Below are 22,632 nucleotides of genomic sequence, written 5' to 3'. Positions count from 1 at the left end.
TGGGATCCGGGCTAGGCATGATGAATGAATGAACTAAATAGAGCAGGTCCTGCTCTTCATGATCAACATACATACCATATACATACCATGACTTCTCTTACGGAGTCCTAGCAACCCGAGTTGACAGACAGCTTAGGGCTGCTATGTAATTCAACATTTTTTGGTCTTCAAATGACGAGAAGCCCTTCAACTTCCTTGCTTTATCTCTGGGGTCTTTTACATTCTGTCTTCCTCCCCAACATGTAATTCGGGTCAGCAGCGCACTGTAATTGCAGCCTTCATATAGGTTCATATGCACATTTTACCCATGTCAATACGATGATGAGCGAGATAAATCATGAAAGAAGAGGCGAGGGTGGTAGTGATTATTTGGTAGTAAGCATTCGCTGTCCTATGCGTCAAGTACTTCACGTGGAAGCTCATTCGCACTGCCGTCAAGAATTACTTCCGTGTCGTGATCCATCGGGAGGCTGCCGTCAAAAAGTGCTTCCATGTCGTGATCCATCGGAAGTCTGCCGAGAAAATCGTTCTCTTCAACAGAACTGAACCCCCATCTTTCTCTGAATGTTTCGAGAATATCGTCAAATTGGGCCCCCCTTTTCTTCCTGGTGAGCAAGACGTTCCACCGGAATTGAGACTGCATCACCGCCGTTTCCTGCTCCTGTTCCTCCGCTTGTTGGAGGTGTTCCTCGTATTCCTTGATCTTCTTCTCGAGTGGACAGGCACTGTTTCGCGCCAGCTCGAGGCACTGTCGTAACCTGCGCGCAGCCTCCTCGTAGTGGCCCGCACCGGCTATCGCCATTCCTGAGAGACTGAGTGCTCTCACCGCCTTGGGATGCGTCTCACCGAGAACCCGCTTGAATATGATGAATGCCACACCGGCAAACCATTCAGCTAACACGTACAATCCTTGATATACCAGTATCTCGGCGCTATCGCACATCGATTGGGCGGTTTCGGGGTGGTCCTGCCCGTAGGAATTGCGGTTGTACTTGTACAGCTCCACGAGCAGATCTTCGGCTTCGGCAAACCTACCGTCGTTCATGAGGCTTCTCGCGATATTGCCTTTGTACCCCATCGCTAATCGGCTGTAGGCGCCATATTCTTCGACGGCCATATGGTAAAGTTCCTCCCACTCCTGCAGAGGGATCTCCTCCCCTGCTTCGCTGGCTTTCCAGTAGGCGAGCCGTTTTCTAGCCCGCACCACATCTATATGGCCCAGGTTATGTGCGTACTTCTGCTCCAGTGCGTCGACCACCTGTTCATAGTACGCCTCGGCTTTGTCTGGGTCGAGAAGTTGATACAGCTCTGCTAGCGCCTTTTTGGCCTCTATGGTGCTCTCTGCAAGGTCACTGTACTGCGCCTGTGTCCTCTCCAGTACCTGAAGGCGCAGTGGTTCTGCTTCTCCGAAACGTGCCTGTTCCTCGTACAACTCGGCCAGGAACTCCATGGTCTGAACAGAGTTGCTGGGATAGCCGTCGCCGTCCATCTCGTCTGCATTCAACGCCAGAGCTCTCTTCAACACCACCTCTGCCTCGTTGAATTGACCCGCCTGTATTAGCGGTGTTGCTGCCTTGTAGTTGAAAAAGCTCTCGATGTCATCGCGTGGGTTTCTCTCTTCGATCTCTTGACAAGCCATGAGGTGAGGCATCACTTTTCGGTTGTAGATGAGATCGTCGGGATATTTGCTGCTTGGCAAAGAGTCATAGAGAAGGGTGCGTGCGTCTAGAGCCTGTTGACGGGCGTCGGTTTTGTCCATGCGATCTCTGGCCCAACCATGGGCCAGGACGTGCATAGTGAAATTGCCCATATCGTCTTTCTTCACCAAAGACAACCGTTCAAGGAGCTGCATTCCCGCTTTCCACCGGCTGTTGTCCCATTTCCCATTGTCCTTGACCTGTACAAGGGGCTCGATGCTCACCTCTCCCGATCCTAACGGTATCGCCCAGGTTCGTCGCCCCCTGTTCCTCCGGTGTCTCGCCACGGCGGCCCGTTGAAAGATCTCGCCCATGATTCCTTGATAGTGGTAAAAGCAGATCAAGTTCAATATGCGGATTGCACTGGATGCATCCCGCCCCAGCAACGAGTGCTTCTGGCCCCGTGCCAGGGCCCTGATGGCATTGTAAGAAACATCGAAAGATGCATACACCGTGCTGTTTCGGGAATTTGCACCCTCAAAACGGGTTTCTCGCAGAATCTCGCGTTTCTGTTCCCTGAACATGACCTCGTACTTGTCCAATGCCGTATTGGTCATGAAGCAGTACGAGCCGGCCTGGTCGATTGCGAGTGGTAAGCAGCCGAGCTCCGTCACAATAGGCTTTGCCAGTTTCCTGTTCTCCCTGGCTTCGGGCGGCTGCCTTGCGGCTTTTAGGAACAACGTGATGGCTTCGTCCTCCTTAAGCTCGCTGATCTCCATCTCTGCGCCTCTGGGTAGGCGTTGCCGGAGACTATTGTCCCTACTCGTGTAGAGAATATTGCCCCGGTCGGCGTTCGGGACATAGTCGTCAAGGACTGACAGGTCGTCGCAGCTGTCAAAGACGATGAACCATTCATCTTTTGACTTGCTGAGCCAATTGAGGACTTGTTTCGTCGTTCCTCGACCTCCTGACCCCGCCTGAGGTCCCATGACCTCCAAACCGATAGATGCAAAACTTTGGTCCAGAGTGATAGAGTCTGTTGCATCGACCCAGAACATGTGTTTGAAGTTGTCTGCATGGGTCTCACCAAACTTGAGGGCGATCTGCGTCTTGCCAACACCGCCCATTCCATACATCAAGAACTCTCGACGTGGGCCTGATCCAGCAGGCCGGCTGTGGAAGACTTCTCCAAGTCTCTCTAGCACTTCTCGGCGTCCAGTGAAAAGCCGACTGGAGACGCCCCTTGGGCACGCAACCCTGTCCGATAGGATGAGTTGTCCCTTGTCGAAGTCGCATGCTTGACCCAAGGTAATTCCCTCGCTGTCGTGTTTTCGCAGAACATCTGCGGCCTTGAGCACCTCCTCTTTCGCAGCGACCTCGAGATATCGTGTTGTCATTGCCTTAAGCATGGGAATCTTCCTCCATTCTCCCAGGCTGATATCCTCTGCACCTCCGGGTACGTTGAAGCGGAAGTAAGTGTGTGGGAAGTCCGTAAAGTCTGACTTGAACCTCCTGTGGACTGTCTCTGTGTCACAGGTTGACTCCTTGAGCAAGTTGAAAAGTCGGATTCCATACTTGATCAACATCGACGACTGCTCCAAATTCTTGCTCTTGGTACCAGTTCCAAGGCTCACAATACAACCGATGCGGCGCGACTTGTTGAAGATCTCACTGGCCTCCTTGAGGGCTACAGCCGCCGGGTTGTTGCAGCCGATCGCTGCGTCAATGAAATACTCGACAGTGTCTAGATCCGACTTGATGCTCATCTGCTTGAAGTAGTGAGGGGCTGCGCTTGTGGCTCGAGCGGCTTCCCAGATTTTGCATGTCCGGAACGGGTAGCCCTCAATATCGTAGGAGCGAAAGAGGATCGGATCACCCTGGTTGAGAGTAGGCATGGCGCAGACAAAAGTCTTGCAGCGCTCCGAGGAACCATGAGGATCCAGCATAATGTCATCGCTGCCTCTCTTTGATACGATGCTCTCCACGGCCCGTTGGAGCGCCTTGTCGCCAAATTTGATCTTGACATCGACTCTCCTGTTTCTGAATGAAAATATATTCTTCGCAAAGTTGTCGTACTCGTCGAGGGCTTCTGTAGTGGTCATTTTGAGCCTTCCCAACATGATTGCTACGAGACTAGACAAGTTGTAACGTCAGCGGACATTGCCTGGGACTTTAATATCTTCTTAGGTCGAGCCTTACCCGCCAGTACTTGTTCCGGCAATGAGATCGAAATAATCGCATGGCTTGGGTAGATACTCCAACTTGTCTCGCTCCTTGATGGCTAGCATGATATCATGGAGTATGACAAGCTCGGAAACGCCCCTGATTCCTCCCCCATCTGAGCAAGGAATATCAGTTTTGGTGTACACTAAACCATCAATTTCTTGCGTGTTCGCTTACCAAGGGACAGGATATTGATCGGGTCTTCATTGCGGGCAGGACCCATGACAAGGTTGAGAGCACAATAGAGACTAGTAGTAACAGTAGCAACAGTAGCAATAGCAACAGTGAAATGTTCAGAAATGTACAACCAAGAGCCAAGGACAAAATAAAGAAAGAAAGAAAGAGCAGGCCAACAGGCCATGCGAAGAGTTAACTTCACTACGTAAGAGAGACGGGCGCAACGACCCTCATGATTCTGTCGTGCATCAGCCTCCAAACATGCCCCCCTGCAAGATCCTCCCTACTTGTACAATTGGCGGTGGGCCCAGCTAAGCGCCACACAGGGGGGCTCAGAATAGTTGACGGGATGATCAAGAGGTACCACGAAACGGGTTTACCTCCCGCCTAAAGTCAATGGGTTTAATAGACAGTGAAGTATCTCTGTTACCACGGGTTATCCTCAAGTTGTGGAGGTACTTGCGTTACCAGCTGAGTGAGCAATCTGATCACCACTGGGCGCCTAGGTAAACGCAGGTGCCCGAGTGTCAGAAGGGGCTGGTCCACTAAGGACAACCCCAGGGTAAATTTAGTATGTGGAGCTGTCTCTGCCTAACTACACCGCCCTTTAGGGCCACCCCTAAGGGCCGGCGGCCCCCTAGCGGCCTTCCCCTTTTCTCTCTTAGAATTAGATATCTTAATAAATAGAATTTAATTAATTTAATCCTTAGTTAATAGTTATAAGTCTAATTAATATTTAATTAAGTAGATTAGAGTAGGTCTATCTATCTAGAATAATTATTATAAGATTTAGACTATAGAGTTATAGATTTCTATAGTTAAATTTAATAAGAAGTAATTAAAACCCTTTAGAATATAATAATAATCTAATTAATCTTCTATTTAAGTTAGAGTATTACTTAATTAATCCTCTTAATTATTTAATTATAATATTATAGTTAAAAAGAATCTAAATAATAATTAAATAATAATTCTTATTAATAAAGTAGATTAGAATATATAATATTTATATATCTATCTTAAAGTTATAGATAATAAAATCTAGAAATATATTAATCTAGATAGAGATTAAACTTTAAAGTCTTCTAGAGATTATTTAAGATCTTCTTCTATTCTCTTAATAATACTTTAAAAGAAATAACTAATAATAATATATCTAGAGTTTAGAATAAGAAAGAACTTCTTTAATATAAAGTTAAATAAATAGAAGATTCTAAATATAATATATAAGAAGAAGAATAAAAAGCTAATTAAAATAAATAAGCTTATTTATTAAATAATTAAGTAGTATATAATTCTATTTAATAAGTTATTAGAAGAATAATAATAAATAATTATATAGATCTTTAATAAGATAGAAGTAATTAGATAATTACTAAGAATTAGATTAGTATAGATAAGATTAATAATCTTAAAGAAATATCTTAAGTTATTAGGCTTTAAAATAAGAATATAAGCTTAAGCTTAATATTAATAAGCTAGATAATTATTTAGATCTATTAATCTATTAATATAGATTAAATAATAGAAATAGGCCTTATAATATATTAAGAATATTAATATTAATAATATTTAAGATAACTAGCCTATAGAGAATTTTCTTATTATTATTAATAGTATTAATAAAGTTAGTAATATCTTTATCTAGATCTATATAAATACTCTTAATTAAGAAGAGTTAATTCTAAATAACTATATACTTACTTACTAGCTTTAATAATAGCTTATAATAATAATAATAATTAAGAGATTAGCTAAAGAATTATTTAATATAATAATAAAGCCTATTTAAAGATTAATAGAGTAATTAATACTTTAAGATAAGACTTCTAATAGTAAGAGATCTATCTACTCTTATAGAATAAAGTATAATAAGAACTAATATTAGATTCTTTATCTAGAGAAGAAGCCAGTCTATATACTATCCTTCTTATAAAGAAAGCTAGAGAGAGTACTATAAAAGATTATAAAGATAGATTAGCTATAGAAGTAATATTAAAACTTAATTAAAGTGATTAAGAAGTTATTAGTAAAGCTATTACTAGCTAATTAGAGATCTAGTAAGACTAGATAAATTAGAAGTGCCTATATTAAAAAGAGTGAACCTAAATAGACTATTAATAACTATAACACTACCTAGATTGTCCTAGGGTTCTAGAAGTAGTTATATTATAAAGATTAAACTTTAATTAGAGTTTAAGATATTATAGCTTATTTTAATTAAATATACTTCTTTATAAAAAGAGTGTTATTGTTTTTCTCTACTAAATCTTATTATTAGACTAATAAGTATAGTATTTCAATAAATTTTTCAAGCTAAAGAGCCTATATATATATCTAGAAGGTTGATCTAAGTAAACCTATTCTACTCCTCTCTCTATAAAAGCCTAATATTATTGCTTTTATATCTATAACTCTTTAATTAAATAACTATAACTAACTAGTAGTACTATTATAAAAGCAATCTCTATTCCTATACTAAATCTAATCTATAATTAATTAAGCTCTTTACTCTACTATTACTTTAAGATTAAGGCCTATTACCTATAAAGACAGGCCTCTCTCTTAGTTACCTATTATAAAGTAACCTTCTTTTTAGTTAGGCTCTATACTTAATAGAGTATATTATATCTAGTCTATCTAATCTATTTAGATAGATATATAGGTAATATACTCTATTCTAGTAAATTTAAGTAATTATAGGTAGGAATTAACTAGCTTTTAATATATTATAATATTATTTAAATTAGTTTATTAATAATATTATTAAAGACTTTAGTATAGTCATCCTATTAGTTAGGGTCTTTAAGATCTTTTAGATTAAGATAGCTAGAGAGGTAATAGAGATTAATTATCTTAGTCTTATCTTTACTTATTATATAAGCTCTATTATTAAACTAGTTATAGTTTATTCTAACTATCTTATCTTCCTTCTTAAAGAGAATTATTTTCTATTACTAGTCTATAGATTAATATATAATATATTAAACTTCTAGCCTATATATATATATCTTAATAGCTACTTAATAATCTATTTCTATAAACTTAAGAAGATCTATATACTAATTAAGTCATTCTTTCTAGCTAGCTTCTAGATATCTTAAATTCTTATTAAAATCTATTATAGGCTCTTTAGCTTTAATAATATAATTATTTAAATAAGACTTAGATTATAATAGTATCTAATTAGAGTCTAATATAGCTATTAGATTCTTAGGATTTCTTTAATAGTAGTATATAGTTCTATTTTTAATAAGATAACTATTTATCTACTTATAAACTAGCTTCTTAGTCCTATTTAGATTAATTAGAACTTAAGATATCTCTATAAGAGTAAAAGACTCCTACTTATTTATTAATTAATCTTATTATACTATCTTAAGAGTCTTAATCTTACTATTAAAAAGAAGGTAGTAGATATCCTTAAAGTCTATTACTAGTCTCTTTATTATTATTTTAATTATAGTAGGTATTAGTAAGATATCTTTAATAGATGATTTTATAGGTAGTTTCTTTAAAATAGATATATCAGTCTTATATTAAAAATAAGTAGGTCTATAGTTAAGAATAGAAGATTTATCTTATATCTTCCTTCTATTAATCTACTAGATTATATTATTATAGGAGACTTCTTTAATATTAATTCTATATCTAATTATATCTATAATAGTATTAACTAGAAATTTATTAAGGCTAAGATATAAAGTAATAGCTTTCTTTATTCTAGTTTATATTAATATAAGCTAGGCTATAGGTCTAGTATCTAAGATCTAATTAAATATAGTCTTAGTCTTTAAGATTATTTTTCTATCTTTCTAATAGCTAATTATATCTATAGTAATATTCTTATAGTTTTAAATCATCTTACTATTAATTATTTTAATAATAATATACTAGTTCTTAGATATTAGTATAAGATACTTAATAATATTATTATAGAGCTAGTAATTCTCTTTAGTCTATATTATAAAGAGTATTACTAGTCTATTTAAGCTAATATCTATTATTTTAGATCTAATCTCTACTTTAGTAATATTTAAATTATTCTTAATAAATTAGAGAGGCTTATCTACTAGAACTAGAGGATCTACTAGTAATAGTTCTTTTAGGCTTCTAGTCTTCTCTTAAGCAATCTTTACTTCTATATTAGATATATTATAGTATATACTCTATTATAATATAGAGACTATAGGATTTACTGGTTCTTATAGCTTCTTTCTACTAATATCTCTAGCTTAATCTAGTTCTTAATAGAGTGCTTTTAATTATATCTTTATAATCACTTTAGTCTTTTCTATAGTAGATAGGTAGTCAGTATTTTTTAGGATTTTACTTTTAATCTAGTTATTATAATAACTATAGATTTTATATATAGTAATCTAAATAATCTTAAGAATTATAAGCTAGTACTACTAACTTCTAGCTTATTAAGTAATATTTTAATAGTAAGAGACCAGCCTTTTTATTTTCTATAAGAGCTCTATATTCTAGTAGAGTATAATAATTTCCTCTATAATAATATAATAATTCTTATAATACTTATTATAGTATAGAGAGTTATAGAGGTAGAGGTATTTATCCTCTATATTAACTAAAGCTATATACTAATAGTTATTATTAATAAAAAGAGAAAGAATATAAAAAGACCTATTAGTATAGGCTTTTAAATTAAAGTTAAAAAAGTATTCTAGATTTAGTTTATACTTAAACTTATATTATAGGCTAATTAGCTAGACTAGGGTGGTAACTACCTAGTAGAATGCTTATTAGTCTATTATTATAAAGAGTAGTTTTAAGATAAGATCTTTAAAATCTACCTACTCTTATTACTAAAGAGAATCTTTTAGATTATAGATTCTAATTAGGTAATCAGGCTAAAGAACCCTATTAAGATAGCTATTTATTATAAAGAATAACTAAACTCTTAGCTTAGAAAAGAGTATCTATATTACTTTCTTAAGAGGCTTTCTATTCTTACTAATAATAGATTAAGCTAGTTAGATTAGATATATTCTAATTAGCTTAAGTAGATAGAGTATAATAGGATTAATATATATATTAAATAGTTATTTAAAGAGATTACTTAAAAGGATATTTAGAAAGTTCTATCTATTTAAGCTAGAGGTTTATAATACTATATATCTATAAATAAGCTCTAGTTCTTTTATTACTTTAATAACTTAGCTACTAGCTCTTAGATAGCTTTAAAGCTATTTTTACTATCTATACTTAGCTAGGGTTTTAGATTATCTATTAGAACTAGAAGTAGTAGGACTAGGATATTAAGAGATTTAGAATTACTAAGAGCTAGTAGAGGTTTTCTTAGATATTTAATTAGGATTATTAGATTAGATAGATAGAGGTAATAATATTTTCTAATATTATTTCTTAGTAGTAGCTTAAGTTAATCTTAATATAGAAGGATCTATTTTCCTATCTTATTTATTCTAAGAGTATATATACTTACTAAAGCTTTTAGAATCTATTATAATAATAAAGTATAGATATCTTAAGATAAAAATAAAAGAAGAGAAAGATATAGTTAAGAGGTTTAAATAGAGTAGACTAGTAAGATACTTCTAAAGAAGTAAGTCTTATAAAGATACTTAGATATAGAGAATATCTTAAAGTAATAATAATTAATCTAATTAGAATCAAGATATTATATAGAAGAGGTTAAATTAAGAGAAATATAATAAGGATTAGAAAAATAGAATAGAGAAGTAAGTAAGTAATCTTAAATTAAAAGAAGAATAGTAAATATATAAAATTAGCTAATAAATAGAAAGTATAGTTAATTAGATTAATAAAGATAACTATAAGCTTACTTCTTCTCTTTCTAGCTACTTTAATAAAAGAAAATAATATAGCCTTAGATCTCTCTCTCTCTTCTTCTTCTTTTTTTTATTATTCTTATTATAAGAATCTATCTTCTTTTTTCTGCTTTTTTAATTATTCTTACTATTAAGATACTTATCTTTCTCCTTCTTCTATCTAACTCTTCTTTATCTTTATAAATAAGTATTCTTTTATTAATAAGTTAATTATTATCCTACTTAATATCTTTTCTCTCTACTTTTACTAATTAAAGTACTCTAATTAGAGCTATCTTAAGTATTTTAGTCTATTAATATAGTCTTTATCTAGACTCTATAAAAGGATATCTAGAAGAAGCTATTACTAATTCTACTATCTAGTCTTAATATTATTATATAGTATAAGAATCTAGCTTAGATAATTAAGATCTATAAAGAGTAATATATTATCTAACTTATTAAAGAAGTATCTTCTTAGAATTCCTACTTCTAGTCTTATATTCTTAGTTAGGATTTCTTAAATTAAGTTATTTAAATAATCAATCTTAATAATATTAATAAACTTTAATATTATAAATAGAAACTTCTTACCTATAATATAAAGAATAGCTTTCTTAATATCTAAAGTGCTCTTTATTAGAATTAAGATAATATTTATACTTTAATATATTAAAATAAGTATTAATTCTTTATTAATTATTAAAGGCTAATTTATATCTTTTATTAAGCTAGAGAACTATTTAGTTCTATTTTTAGTTATCTTATTAATAATTAGAGATATATCTATAGTTTATTTATATAGCTATATAATATTATTAATACTATATCTTATTCTTATTATAAGCTTTAATATTATAAATATATTATTAATAGCCTTAATAGTTTAATCTATATTATATAGCCCTTCTTTAAGTATATCTCTATTAATTAATTCTAAGAAGAGGCTTATAAAAACTATCTTTACTATCTTAATTATTATAAGTATACTTTTATTAATAATCTTAATATATATTAGTCTTACTAACTTAAACTATAGGCTAGTATAAATCAAGCTTCTTAAGACAGTCTTATTCTAAATAATTAGACTACTTCTTCTAGCTATTTCTTCTTAATAATAGATTAAGAGAAGAATATAGCTCTTAAGAAGAGATATTAAGAAGAGTATATCTATTCTTATATCTTTAATATAAGAGCTATAATATATAGAAAGAAGGGAAATCTAATTAGAAAGAAGGGTAGTATTAAGTAATAGTTAGTCAGTTCTATATTTTTTTAGTAAAAATTTTAGAGGGTCTTATAAGATCTAGTTACTAGATTTAGGTAGTACTTTTCTATATAATTAGATGGTTTTTACTTTTAGATACCTATTACTCTTCTTATTTTCTCTCTTAGTAAATAAGCCTAGATAATAGGCAGGCTTATAAAATCTAGATAACTCTATAATATAAAAAGTTGATTAAAATTTTAAAACTCTTATAATTTTAATAGAAATCAATCTATTTTTCTTTTAATATATTAATTTAACTCTAATTAAAGTAATTATATAATTTTCTTTTAGTAAAACTATCTTATTATAAAGATATTATTATAATAATATTAAACTTAATAAGCTATAATATTTTTTATATTTTTATAATTTTTTTCTTCTTTACTTTACTATATCTTATACTTTATAGATCTATTATATTAATTAGAGTTTAGTATATTATATACTGTCTTATTTTTCTAAATATTTTATTAAGAAGCTTTACTTTCTTCTTTTAATATTAATTATTTCTTTCTTATTTAACTATCTCTTATCCTAAGAGTCTAGAACTACTAGTAGGGGCTAAAATTATATTAAAATTCTATATATCTCTAAGATTTAATATTTATATCTATAGGATATAATAAATTAGATAGTAGAAGCTATTATTATATCTAACTTCTAAGTAGAATATTAAAGAAGATTTCTTTTATATCTAGAGCTATATAGCTCTAGTTCTCTAGATCTTCCTCTTCTTAATTAGAGCTATATAGGCCTATATCTTTAATATTATTTATCTTAGACTTATCTATATTAGACTATAAAGCTTAGTTCTTAATATCCTATTAAGACTATCTATATATCCTAAAGAACTTCTTATTAATAGGTTTCTAGTACTTTTTATCTAATTTAATAAACTTCTTAAGATATTAACTATTAAAAGTATTCTTTAACTTAATCCTATTAAGTATCTTAAGGATATATATATTCCTATTCTTAATAGCTTTAATAATATATAGTTCTTATTAATAATATATCAGTTTAATATTTATTAATATATTTATTTACTAGATATTATTAAATAGTAGGATAAGATCTCTAGGCTCTAGAGCTTTATTAATAGGTTATTAGTAGTATTAATTAGTATCCTGCCTTCTCTTAGCTAGTTTTCTCTAATATTCTACTATAGTTTTAATAGTAACTTTAATATTATTAGATTTCCTTTTAAGTATTCTAATCTATTCTTAGAGTAGTTCTTTAATAGTTATACTATCTCTTTAATTAAGAACTTATTAAAATAGAATTATAATTTTAATTAAAAGAATAGGCTGATATCTATAGACTAACTTAAATAGAGTCTTCTTATAAGAAGCTCTCTTAGTAATCTAATTAGTAAAGAGTATTATTAGTAATAACTTAGGCTAATTTCTTAATATCTCTTCTATTATCTTAGTAATTAATAAAGTAATTAGAATATAACTAGCTTTAATAATCCTATTAACTTTAATATTATAGGAAGAGATATAATATCTAGTAATACTAAAACTCTTTACTAGATATAAGGTCTTATCTTTAAATTCTAATCCTTTATTAACTATAAGAACTATAGATAGTCTATATTAATAAATAATCTTCTTATAGATAAACTTCCTAATCTTCCTAAAATTAGTAGAGAAGAGTGCCTAGACTTCTATATAGCCTATTAGATTATATCTTATCTTAATAATATAAGCCTTTTCTTCTACTTTAGGTAGGTACTAGATATCTATATAGAGTTTCTAGAAGAGTATAGTAGGAGGTACTATATAGACTTTATTATCTTTAAATTATTAAGAGTTCTATTATTAATAGAGGATATAGCCTTTAATTATATTATTAATCTCTCTTCTTATTATTATTTAATAGTAGTAATATTAGATAAAGCTAATAATAACTTCTTATCTATAGTAGCCTCTATAGGTATAAGTATTTCTAATAATAATAGCTTACTATTAATTAGAGTTAATAACTCTTTATTAGTTATATTTATAAGTTCTTTAATACTAAAGAACCTAATTTATAACTTAGTACTTTAATACTCTCTTAATAAATTAATAATAGTTCTTAATAGTTATTAGTTTGATTAGTATCTCTAGATAAGTAAGATAGTATATAATCTTCTTAGACTTCTCTATTTACTTCTCTTTAGGGTTTAGAGGTTCCTCCTTCTCTTTTAACTTATTTAAATAGATTTAATATTCTATAAATTTAGAGAGATCTCCCTCTATTTTCTTATTAAGCCTGTCCTAATTAATAGTAGGATGTCTTAATAGAGTGTCTACTATTATATTCTAATAGCTCTTAATATATTTAACCTTAAAATTAAATATTTTAATCTAGATAATCTAGTTATTAAGAACTACTTCTAGTAAATTAGTTATAGTCCTATTTAGTTAATATATTAGGATTATTATATCTATCTTTAATATAAAATAAATATTATAAAGATAATAATATAAATATTTTAAAGTAAATAGCACTTTATAATACTCCTACTTAATAGTATTATACTTAGCTTTAGTAGTTAACTAAATACTACTCTTATAACAGGCTGATAAATACTTACTATTACTAATCTATATAAGAACTACTTCTTATCCTTTAAGACTTATATCTATAGTAAGAATGATTATATCTCTATTAGTATAGTTTAATATAATTAGAATAAGAGGCTTTATTAATATTGTCTTAAGGGTCTTAAAAGCTTATTATTTCTCTTTTCTTTAAGTAAATATAGTATTCTTATATATAAGCTTAAAGAGTGGCTTTATAATAATAGTATAGTTCTTAATTTAAATTTAATAAAATCTAACTAATCTAATAAACCTATATACTTACTTAAGAGTCTTATAGGGAGGCTACTTCTAAATCTTAACTACTTTAGCCTCTTCTAATATTCTTCTGTTTATTCTATAAAGAAAATCAACTATTATTACTAATTAGCAATATTATTATGATTTTAAAATAATAATAGTAATATCTATAAGTTTATAGTTAATTAAAACTTTATTAATATTCTTAATATACTTTATAATATAATACTATATTCTAGGCTCTAGCTCTTTATTATTATAAGTAGTAGTAGGTCTCTTAATATAAAGATTATTAAGAAAAGCCTAGTAAATATCTAGAATTAAGCTAGTTAAAATTTAAATAATAATCTATATAAACTATATAATAGAATTTATCTTTTCTTATAGAAGAGTATATATTCTAAGAAGTTTAATTAAAGTAGTAAAAGTTATTAAATTATAACTAGCTAATACTAAAGAAATTTAATTATATCTAGAAAATAAATCATAAAGTATTAAGATCTTATATATAATAAACTCTTTAGATAGTTTATTAGCTCTAGGTAGAATAAAGATATCTCTAATTATATACTGATTAATATTAATAGTATTATTAATAAGCCTTAAGCCTCTATCTTTCTTTTATATAAGAAACTATAGATTCTAATAGGCACTATAGGCCTCTTCTAACATCTCTTATTCTATCCTTTACTTAAGAAGCTTAATCACTTTTCCTATTATTAATCTTAAAATTAATATATTATCAACCTACTAAGTATTATATAATATAATCTTAATCTTTTAGAAAGAAGTTATAAGCTTATAAAGCCTGTTAATATAGGGAAAATCTTATACTAAAGCTGCCTTATAATTAATAAGTACCTCTCTTAATAGATTAGACTTCTATAAGATTAATATAGCTATAGTATCACTTTAAATCATCTCTAAATACTTCTAAGTAAGTTGACTTTCAGCTTTAATAAGTATAAATCATAGTATAATTCTATATTTTTAATACCTCTCTAGAGGTTCTTTAATTCTTTATTTTACTTTAATTTAATATTTCTCCCTTTATTAAGAGTCTTCTTTAGGTATAGAGCTATTTAAAGAAGTATTATCTATAGGCTAGATTTTTCAGTCTTTTATTTTATAAAGAGTATTTATATAGAAAACCTTAAAGTAACTTTAATTAGAGCTTAATAAATAAGCTCTATAAATATAATCCTTAAACTTTCTATCTACTACTTAATTCTAAAGATTAAGTATTATAGGTATATAAGCTTTTAGAAAAATAAGATTAGCAATCTACTTTATATTCTCTTTAAATATTATATTTAATACTCTTTCTTCTTCTTTAAGTTCTTAAGAGGCTTTCTTTATACTAGTATATAGCCTCTTAAAAGCACTAATATTTAGTTTAAAGGTAGTAGGTATTTCTTCTCTTTAATTATAGTTATTATTATAAGGATCTAGATATTATAATTAAAGATTATATTAGCTTAAGTAGTCTTATTATTATATTCTAGAGTTAATTTAATATTATATAGAAATAGTATGCCTAAAAGAAGATCTTTAATAACTTCTCTCTTTAGTATTATAAATAAATATACTAACTAAGGCTTTCCTACTAACTAGATAATATTAGTAGTTTCTTCTATATATTAAACTATTGATCTATAGTAAGCATATAAAATTAAAGTAGTAGGAGTTATAGTTAGGCTAGCTCTCTCTATAAGTTTCTAGAAATAAGAGCTAACTTTAATATTACTATTTAAAATTATTATTATTAGAGTTAACTACTTAGCTCTAAGCCTATATTATAATCTAGCTAATAGCCTAGTATAAGGTAGCTTCTAAAGTTTATTAATTACCTTCTTTTACTAATTAATACTTAATAGATCTAGTATATCTATATTAAGAAGACACTAGAAATACTTCTTTAGTTATAAGATATAATCCCTCTAATTATTAATAACTATAAAGGTAGACTAAAACTTCTCTAGCTAATTAGAGCTTAGTATAATATTTCTATTCTTATTAATTATAATAGTCTCTTTAATATTCTAAGAGATATTCTTTAGTTAGTTAATAAGAATAAACCCTAATATAGGGTTTAAAGATACTAACTACTTTAAAGAGGCCTTTATCTAGAGGTCTAGTATAATCTTAGCTAGAGTATCAAGCAGCTCTTAATTATCTTCTTATTTTTAATATAATAATAGAATATATATAGGCTTCTTAAAAGTCTGCTCTTATATTTATATTAGTAGTAACATCCTCTTCTTAGAGATTTACCTAAATAGAATATTATTATTTAGATTAATAATAGGAATTAATTCTCTATTATTTTTATATTTCTATTTATTAAGATAATAAGTCTTAAACTTATTTAAATCTATAGTAAGATTAACCTCTATATATATCTAAGCATTCTAAGAAGTTATATAGTATCTCTCTTTATATTAGAACTAATTAGAATTATAGTAAGTCTTAAAGGCTTCTTCTTTTCTATTATTAAGTATAATAATATTAGAGTTAAAGAAGTAAGCTTTAGAAGCCTTTTAAATATCTAAGAGTCTCTTAGTAGGCTAAATATATCTATTTATATCAATACTATTAGAAATATCTAAGTAATATCTATATATTTATATAATCACTCTACTATTATTAAGTTGTTTAAAACCCTTCTTAATACCTAGGATATTTAGAAACTTCTAGTATTAGCTCTATAGTATTAATTATAGCTCTCTATTATATTAATACTATATAAAGATTAATCTTAAAAGTAAGAACTAGTTATTATTTTTAAGTATAATAATCTTCTTCTTAGAATAAAGAGAAATAAGACCTATATTATAATTAGTTCTAAAAGTATTATAGATAATAAATTAATACCTATACTTACTATAGTAGTAATACTAACTAACTAAAGATCCTTAAGTATTAGCTTTAATAATAAGAAATAAGAGAAACCTCTAATAGTTCTTTACTTTCTTATCTTTAAACTTAATATAATTATCTTTATTCTAATTAAAGTTAATCTCTATCTCTTTTATTAATATATTAAAGTTAGTATATATAGTCTTATATTCATCCTTTATATTCTTAGAATAAAGTTATTTTTAGTTATAATATATAATAGTAGTAAATTAAATCTATAACTCTTCTAATTACTTTATTAGATTCTTAATCTTAGCTAATTAGCTTAGATAGATAATAGAAGCTTTCTTATATATTACTTTCTTAGATATAGAGAAAGGCTTTTTTAATTTCTTAGTCTTTAGTATTACTATCTCTTCTTTAATATCTTTAGATTTAGATTCTAGCTTAGACTTATTCTTAGTCTAATTAGAGTTATCTTACTTTTTATAATTAATAATATTAGTATAATTATTTATTTTATCCTTCTTTCTCTATATCTTTTAAAGATACTTCTTATTTAAGATATTCTAAAGTATCTTACTTACTTTCTTAATAGAAATCCTCTTAATATTCTTAAGAGACTTATTAATATAAAGATAATACTAGCTTTATAGTTACTCTAATAACTTCTAGAAGAAATATAGTATATTAGTAGTACTACTTAGTAATCTTCTAGAAATAACTATTAGGCTATAGAATTTAAGAATCTAGATTAGAAGTTTACTAATTATAATTAGCTTCTTCTTATATTATTAGTATTAGTAATAGGTCTTATTATTTAATAGCTATCTCTTATCTTAAGTTAAGAAGAGCTTCTTAATCTTCTTTTTAAAGTAGGACTACTTTTTACTATTAAGATACTTTAAAGTAGCCTTAGTAAGTTATTTTATTATTAGCTAAATAATCTTATTATAATAGAATTTAAATAATAATATCTTGCTCTTATTATCTTATTAAGCTATAATAATATTATAGTAATATAATATCTTAGTTATTCTATAGCCTTTAAATTATATTATCTCTTTCTTTATAGGTATAATTAAAGTTAGAACTTCTACTATTCTTCTTAGTATAACAGCCTTACTAGCTAGTTAAATAGTAGTACTAGCTATACTAGAACTAGATCCTATTAAATTAATAAAGCCTTCTAAGAAATCAGCTTTAAAGAAAGATATTTAAGTGTCTTATTACTTAATAAGATAATAACTTCTATATACTAATTATAATCTTCTAGTAGAAGAGTAGTAGAATTAGATTAATAGATGCCTAATCCTATAGTAGTTTAAAATAAATCTAAGTAAATAGTATCTTCTTTACTTTTTCTTATTGTTTTTTTTCTATAATCTAAATTATTTAAGAGAATCTAAGCTAGTTCTAGGCTTTCTTCTCTCTTTAAGCCTATATCTAAATAACCAGTCTAAATAGATAAGACTTAAAGATAAAGGCTTTCTAAACTATTTAATAGCTTAGATTAAAGTACTCTAATATTATTAGAAGTTAAGATAATAGCTAAAACTAATTGATAAGTAGAATTAGTAGATAAATAAAGGAATAGCTACTCTCTAATAATAGTTTAGATAAATAGTCTGATCCTAATACTCTCTTTCCCTCCTTTAAGAAGAGGTCTTCCTACTATTATAACAGGCTTTATAGTATATCTACTATAAAATCTTTTCTATAACTCTTTCTAACTACTATAGTTAAAGGGACTTTATAACTATTAGTATTATAATATTACTATTCTAGATAGAATTAAGATACCTATAGTTATTATCTATATCTTTAGAAGCTATATAACTAGAGTCTTAAGGCCTAAACTATTTAAAAGCCTTCTTACTATCAGGCTTATAGACTTAATTAATAAAAGATAATAACTAGCCTTCTAGATTGCTTAGACACTTATCTATTAATCTAATTAGAGTTCTAATAATAAGTCTACCTTTAGTAGAGATAACTTTAAAGTTCTAGCTCTATTTTTTCCTCTATAGTTTAGTATAATTAAAGTCTATTTAATTAAGTTTCTTTAGCTTATATTAGTCTATATAATAATATAGAAGAATTAATAGAAGTTACTATAAACCTCTTACTTATTAGATTAACCTCTTTTTTAGGATCTTTCTAACTTCCTACTTCTTTTTATTCCTAAAAACTTCTACTTCTTAGTAAAGTATAAATACTATTAATTACTCTCTACTTTAATTAGAATAGTCTCTATTTTCTAGTAATATATTAATATATTATATAGCTAATATTAATATTATTAATTATTATAGGTTTATAGCCTCTATTTATAATTATCTATAATAATTATATCTAGTATTAATTATAATAGTCACTTATTTTTATTAAGTAATCTATAGAGATTAGAATTCTAAGATAGATATTAGAATCCTACTCTTATCACTAATAAAAAGGGTGAATCTAGATAGACTATTAATAACTATAACACTGCCTAGATTATCCTAGGGTTCTAGAAGTGGTTATATTATAAAGATTAAACTCTAATTAGAGTTTAAGATATTATAGCTTATTTTAATTAAATATGCTTCTTTATAAAAAGAGTGTTATTGTTTTTCTCTACTAAATCTTATCGCTAGACTAATAAGTATGGTATTTTAATAAATTTTTCAAGCTAAAGGGCCTGTATGTATGCCTAGAAGGTTAATCTAAGTAAACCTATTCTAATATCTAGATAATTCTAGTTAAGAAGACCTCTTAAAAAGTCTTCTTAAATATTATAATAAGCTTCTTTATTACTATAACATACCTATTAAAGGATAACTTTATCTATAATACTAATACTACTTATTATATTATTAACTTAAAGAAGAAGCTTATTAAGAGTATATATTAACTAGTAATTAGTATTATTAATATAGATAACACTATAATATCATACTATAGTATAGAAGAGATAATAATAGAGATTAATACCTCTATTAGTCTAGCCCTCTTTAAGCTAAAGAATATTATTATTATTAAAGGCTTTTATATTAATCTAGTCTTCTATAGAGTAATAAGAGAGGTAGGATACTAATAGAATAATAATAAATATAATATTACTAAGAGTTTTATATTAGAACTAATAGTCTTTTTAACTAAATAAATTAAGAGCTATACTATAATCAACTTCTATTAAAGTTAAGAATAAGCTAATAAATAGTAATTAGATAAAGCTACTAATATAGCCTTATTATAAAAGCCTAGCCTAGAAAATAAGATAAAATATAATATCTAGCATAGAAGAATAAGATATCTTAATAATAAAGCTCTAGACTACTTATCTACTAATACTAAAGAAGTTATAATTATTAGTAAGTTTAATTAGCCTTACTAAGTATATATTAAAGCTAAGATAAAGCAATAAGTCTTAAGAAGGCTAAGTAATTAACTAATAAAATATCTATTTAATTAAATCCACCTAGATCTCTTTATAATATCAAACTGTCTTAATAGTTTAATAATAGCTCTAATTATTAAAGATAAATTCTCAGGCTTAAAAGTTATATACTCTCTACTAGATAAGAAGAAGTACACTCTTCTTAAAACTCTTTATAACTACTATAGCCTAATAGACTAGTAATAGGGTCTCTAGATCTAATAAGATCATAATAATAATAAACTAGCTCTTAATATTAATACTATTAAGAAGTAGAAACAATATAAAGAAATTATATAGAAACTATTACTAATATATATATATTAACCTAATAGCTATACTAAGTAATTTAGAGAGATAATATAGATAAAGGCTAATATAATACTATTTAATACTAGTCTACTAACTAATCTAGCTAATAAGACCTATAGAATAGCAATCTATCTTTATAATAGATTCTCTTATTAAGCTAATAGCTAGAAATTACTAGAAGAGACTATTAGATAGTAATATTAAAAGAATAGGCATTAGATCCTAAGTAGCTTAAACTAACTAGATCTTAGCTATATTAAAGAGTATAGTTTAAAGGTATATTATCTTAAAGATAAATATTATAATATTATAATATTAACTAAGGCTAAATATTAATCTTATACTAAGATTAGATATCTTATTAGCTATAAAGATATAAATACCTAGTAGATTTAAATCTCTAAGAAGAGAAAGGTTGTTCTATTAAGAGATATAATCTTTAAAGAAGGGTCCTTCTTTAAAAAGAAGAATTATAATAGATCTAGAGAGAGATTAACTATATTTATACTATTAATAGAGGTCTATAAGCTACTAAAATTAATAGAGAGAGAGCTAGAGCCTAAAGAGACTAATAATAAGATTATTAGTCTCTCTAGTCTAATAAATAGACTATTTAAAGCTACTAAAGAGAAAGATTAGTTCTAATAGGCTAAAGTAATTAAAAAGGCCGGTCTAATATAAGAGAGGCTTAAAGAGATTATTATTATCTATCTAACTTCTTATTAAAGTAAAGAGCTAGTCTAAGAACTAGTTATAATAAGATTAATAGAGGGCTTTAAATCTATAATCTTTAGTCTAATAACTTTAGAAACTTTATTAAAGAAAGAGAATAATATTTTAAAGATATTAGAAAATTTTTAAAAAGATTTCTTAAGTTCTATACTAATTAGACAATTAGCTTAAAATCATAAGTTAATAGATTATATATAATAATTAAGAGAGTAAGAGAAACTCTTTAAAAGGTAATAGTAAATAATTAATAGGATAATTCTAAAGGACTATTATAGTATTAATATAGTCTATACTAACTTCTAAGCTAAAGTAATTCCTATTAAATAAGAGCCTTAATAATTACTTTAACTATATTAAAATAACCTATTATTAGAGCTAAGAAATATTAAGAAGGCTATTAATAGCCTCTATAACTAATATTAACTTAAGACTATAAGAAAGAAGGTTAAGAATATCTAAGATAATAGGATATTAAAGATAGTAGATTATTATAAAGCTAAGAACTAAATAGTTATATTATTAAAGTAGGTATTTACCTATAAGTTTAATAGTAAAGAGTATATTAAAAGATTTAAGGCTAGGATTTATATTTAAGAAGACTAATAGCTATTAAATAATTAGAATACCTATATTATTATATTAGTAGAAAGATCTTTTTAAATTCTTATAGCTATTACTATAAGATTTAAGCTTAAGGTAAAGTAGTTAGATATAATTAATATCTTTACTAATATCTACCTTAATAAAAAGATATTTATAGAACTTCTATTATACTTTAAATAGACTGGTAAGATCACTTATTTAATTAGAGTACTATATAGCCTATAGATATTACTATTACTATAGTAGAAGCTTCTCTTAATTATTCTTATTAAAATAGGATTTATCTAATTAACTAAAGAGTTATATCTCTTCTATAATAACTCTATCTTAGTATTCTTCTATATTAATAATATTATCTATCTCTATTATAAGAAGAATAAAGCTAAAGAAGAGGTCTTTAAAGAGATCTTAACCTACTAATTTAAAATAAGAGATCTAAAGGATATTAAGTAGTTCTTAGAAATAAAGGTTATTTAAAGTATTAATTAAAGCTAGATCTAAATCTTATAAGAAGATAATATTACTAATCTTACTATTAGATATAAGCTTAATAATATAGCTAGAGAGCTAGTTATCTCTATATTAATTAAGAAGATTATAAAGCTAAATAAGTAAGTAATCTTATTAGAGATTTATATCTATTAATAAAAGATAAGATCTTTAATCTATCTTAATATTACTATAAGACTAGATATTATTAAAATAATTATTAATCTTACCTACTTTCTTATAAACCCTCTATCTAAAGTAATAA

The 22,632-nt window shown here is 27.4% G+C and overlaps 1 protein-coding gene across 1 annotated transcript; it reads right to left on the bottom strand.

The window, feature by feature from the left end:
• Positions 1 to 391: 391 nt before the first annotated feature.
• On the bottom strand, positions 392 to 4,083 carry E0L32_003664 (uncharacterized protein; the record flags this gene model as incomplete). Its single annotated transcript, XM_031137989.1, has 3 exons — positions 392 to 3,770; positions 3,837 to 3,975; positions 4,038 to 4,083. 3 exons carry the CDS (start codon positions 4,081 to 4,083, stop codon positions 392 to 394), a joined length of 3,564 nt encoding a protein of 1,187 aa, XP_030998434.1.
• Between the last annotated feature and the right edge of the window lie 18,549 nt (positions 4,084 to 22,632).

Source organism: Thyridium curvatum (genome assembly GCF_004353045.1).
Source record: "Thyridium curvatum strain D216 chromosome Unknown NODE_16_length_530760_cov_82.129700, whole genome shotgun sequence".
Lineage (NCBI taxonomy): Eukaryota > Fungi > Ascomycota > Sordariomycetes > Thyridiales > Thyridiaceae > Thyridium > Thyridium curvatum.
The sequence above is the reverse complement of the archived record's forward strand: the minus strand, read 5'-3'. Positions and strand labels throughout refer to the sequence as shown.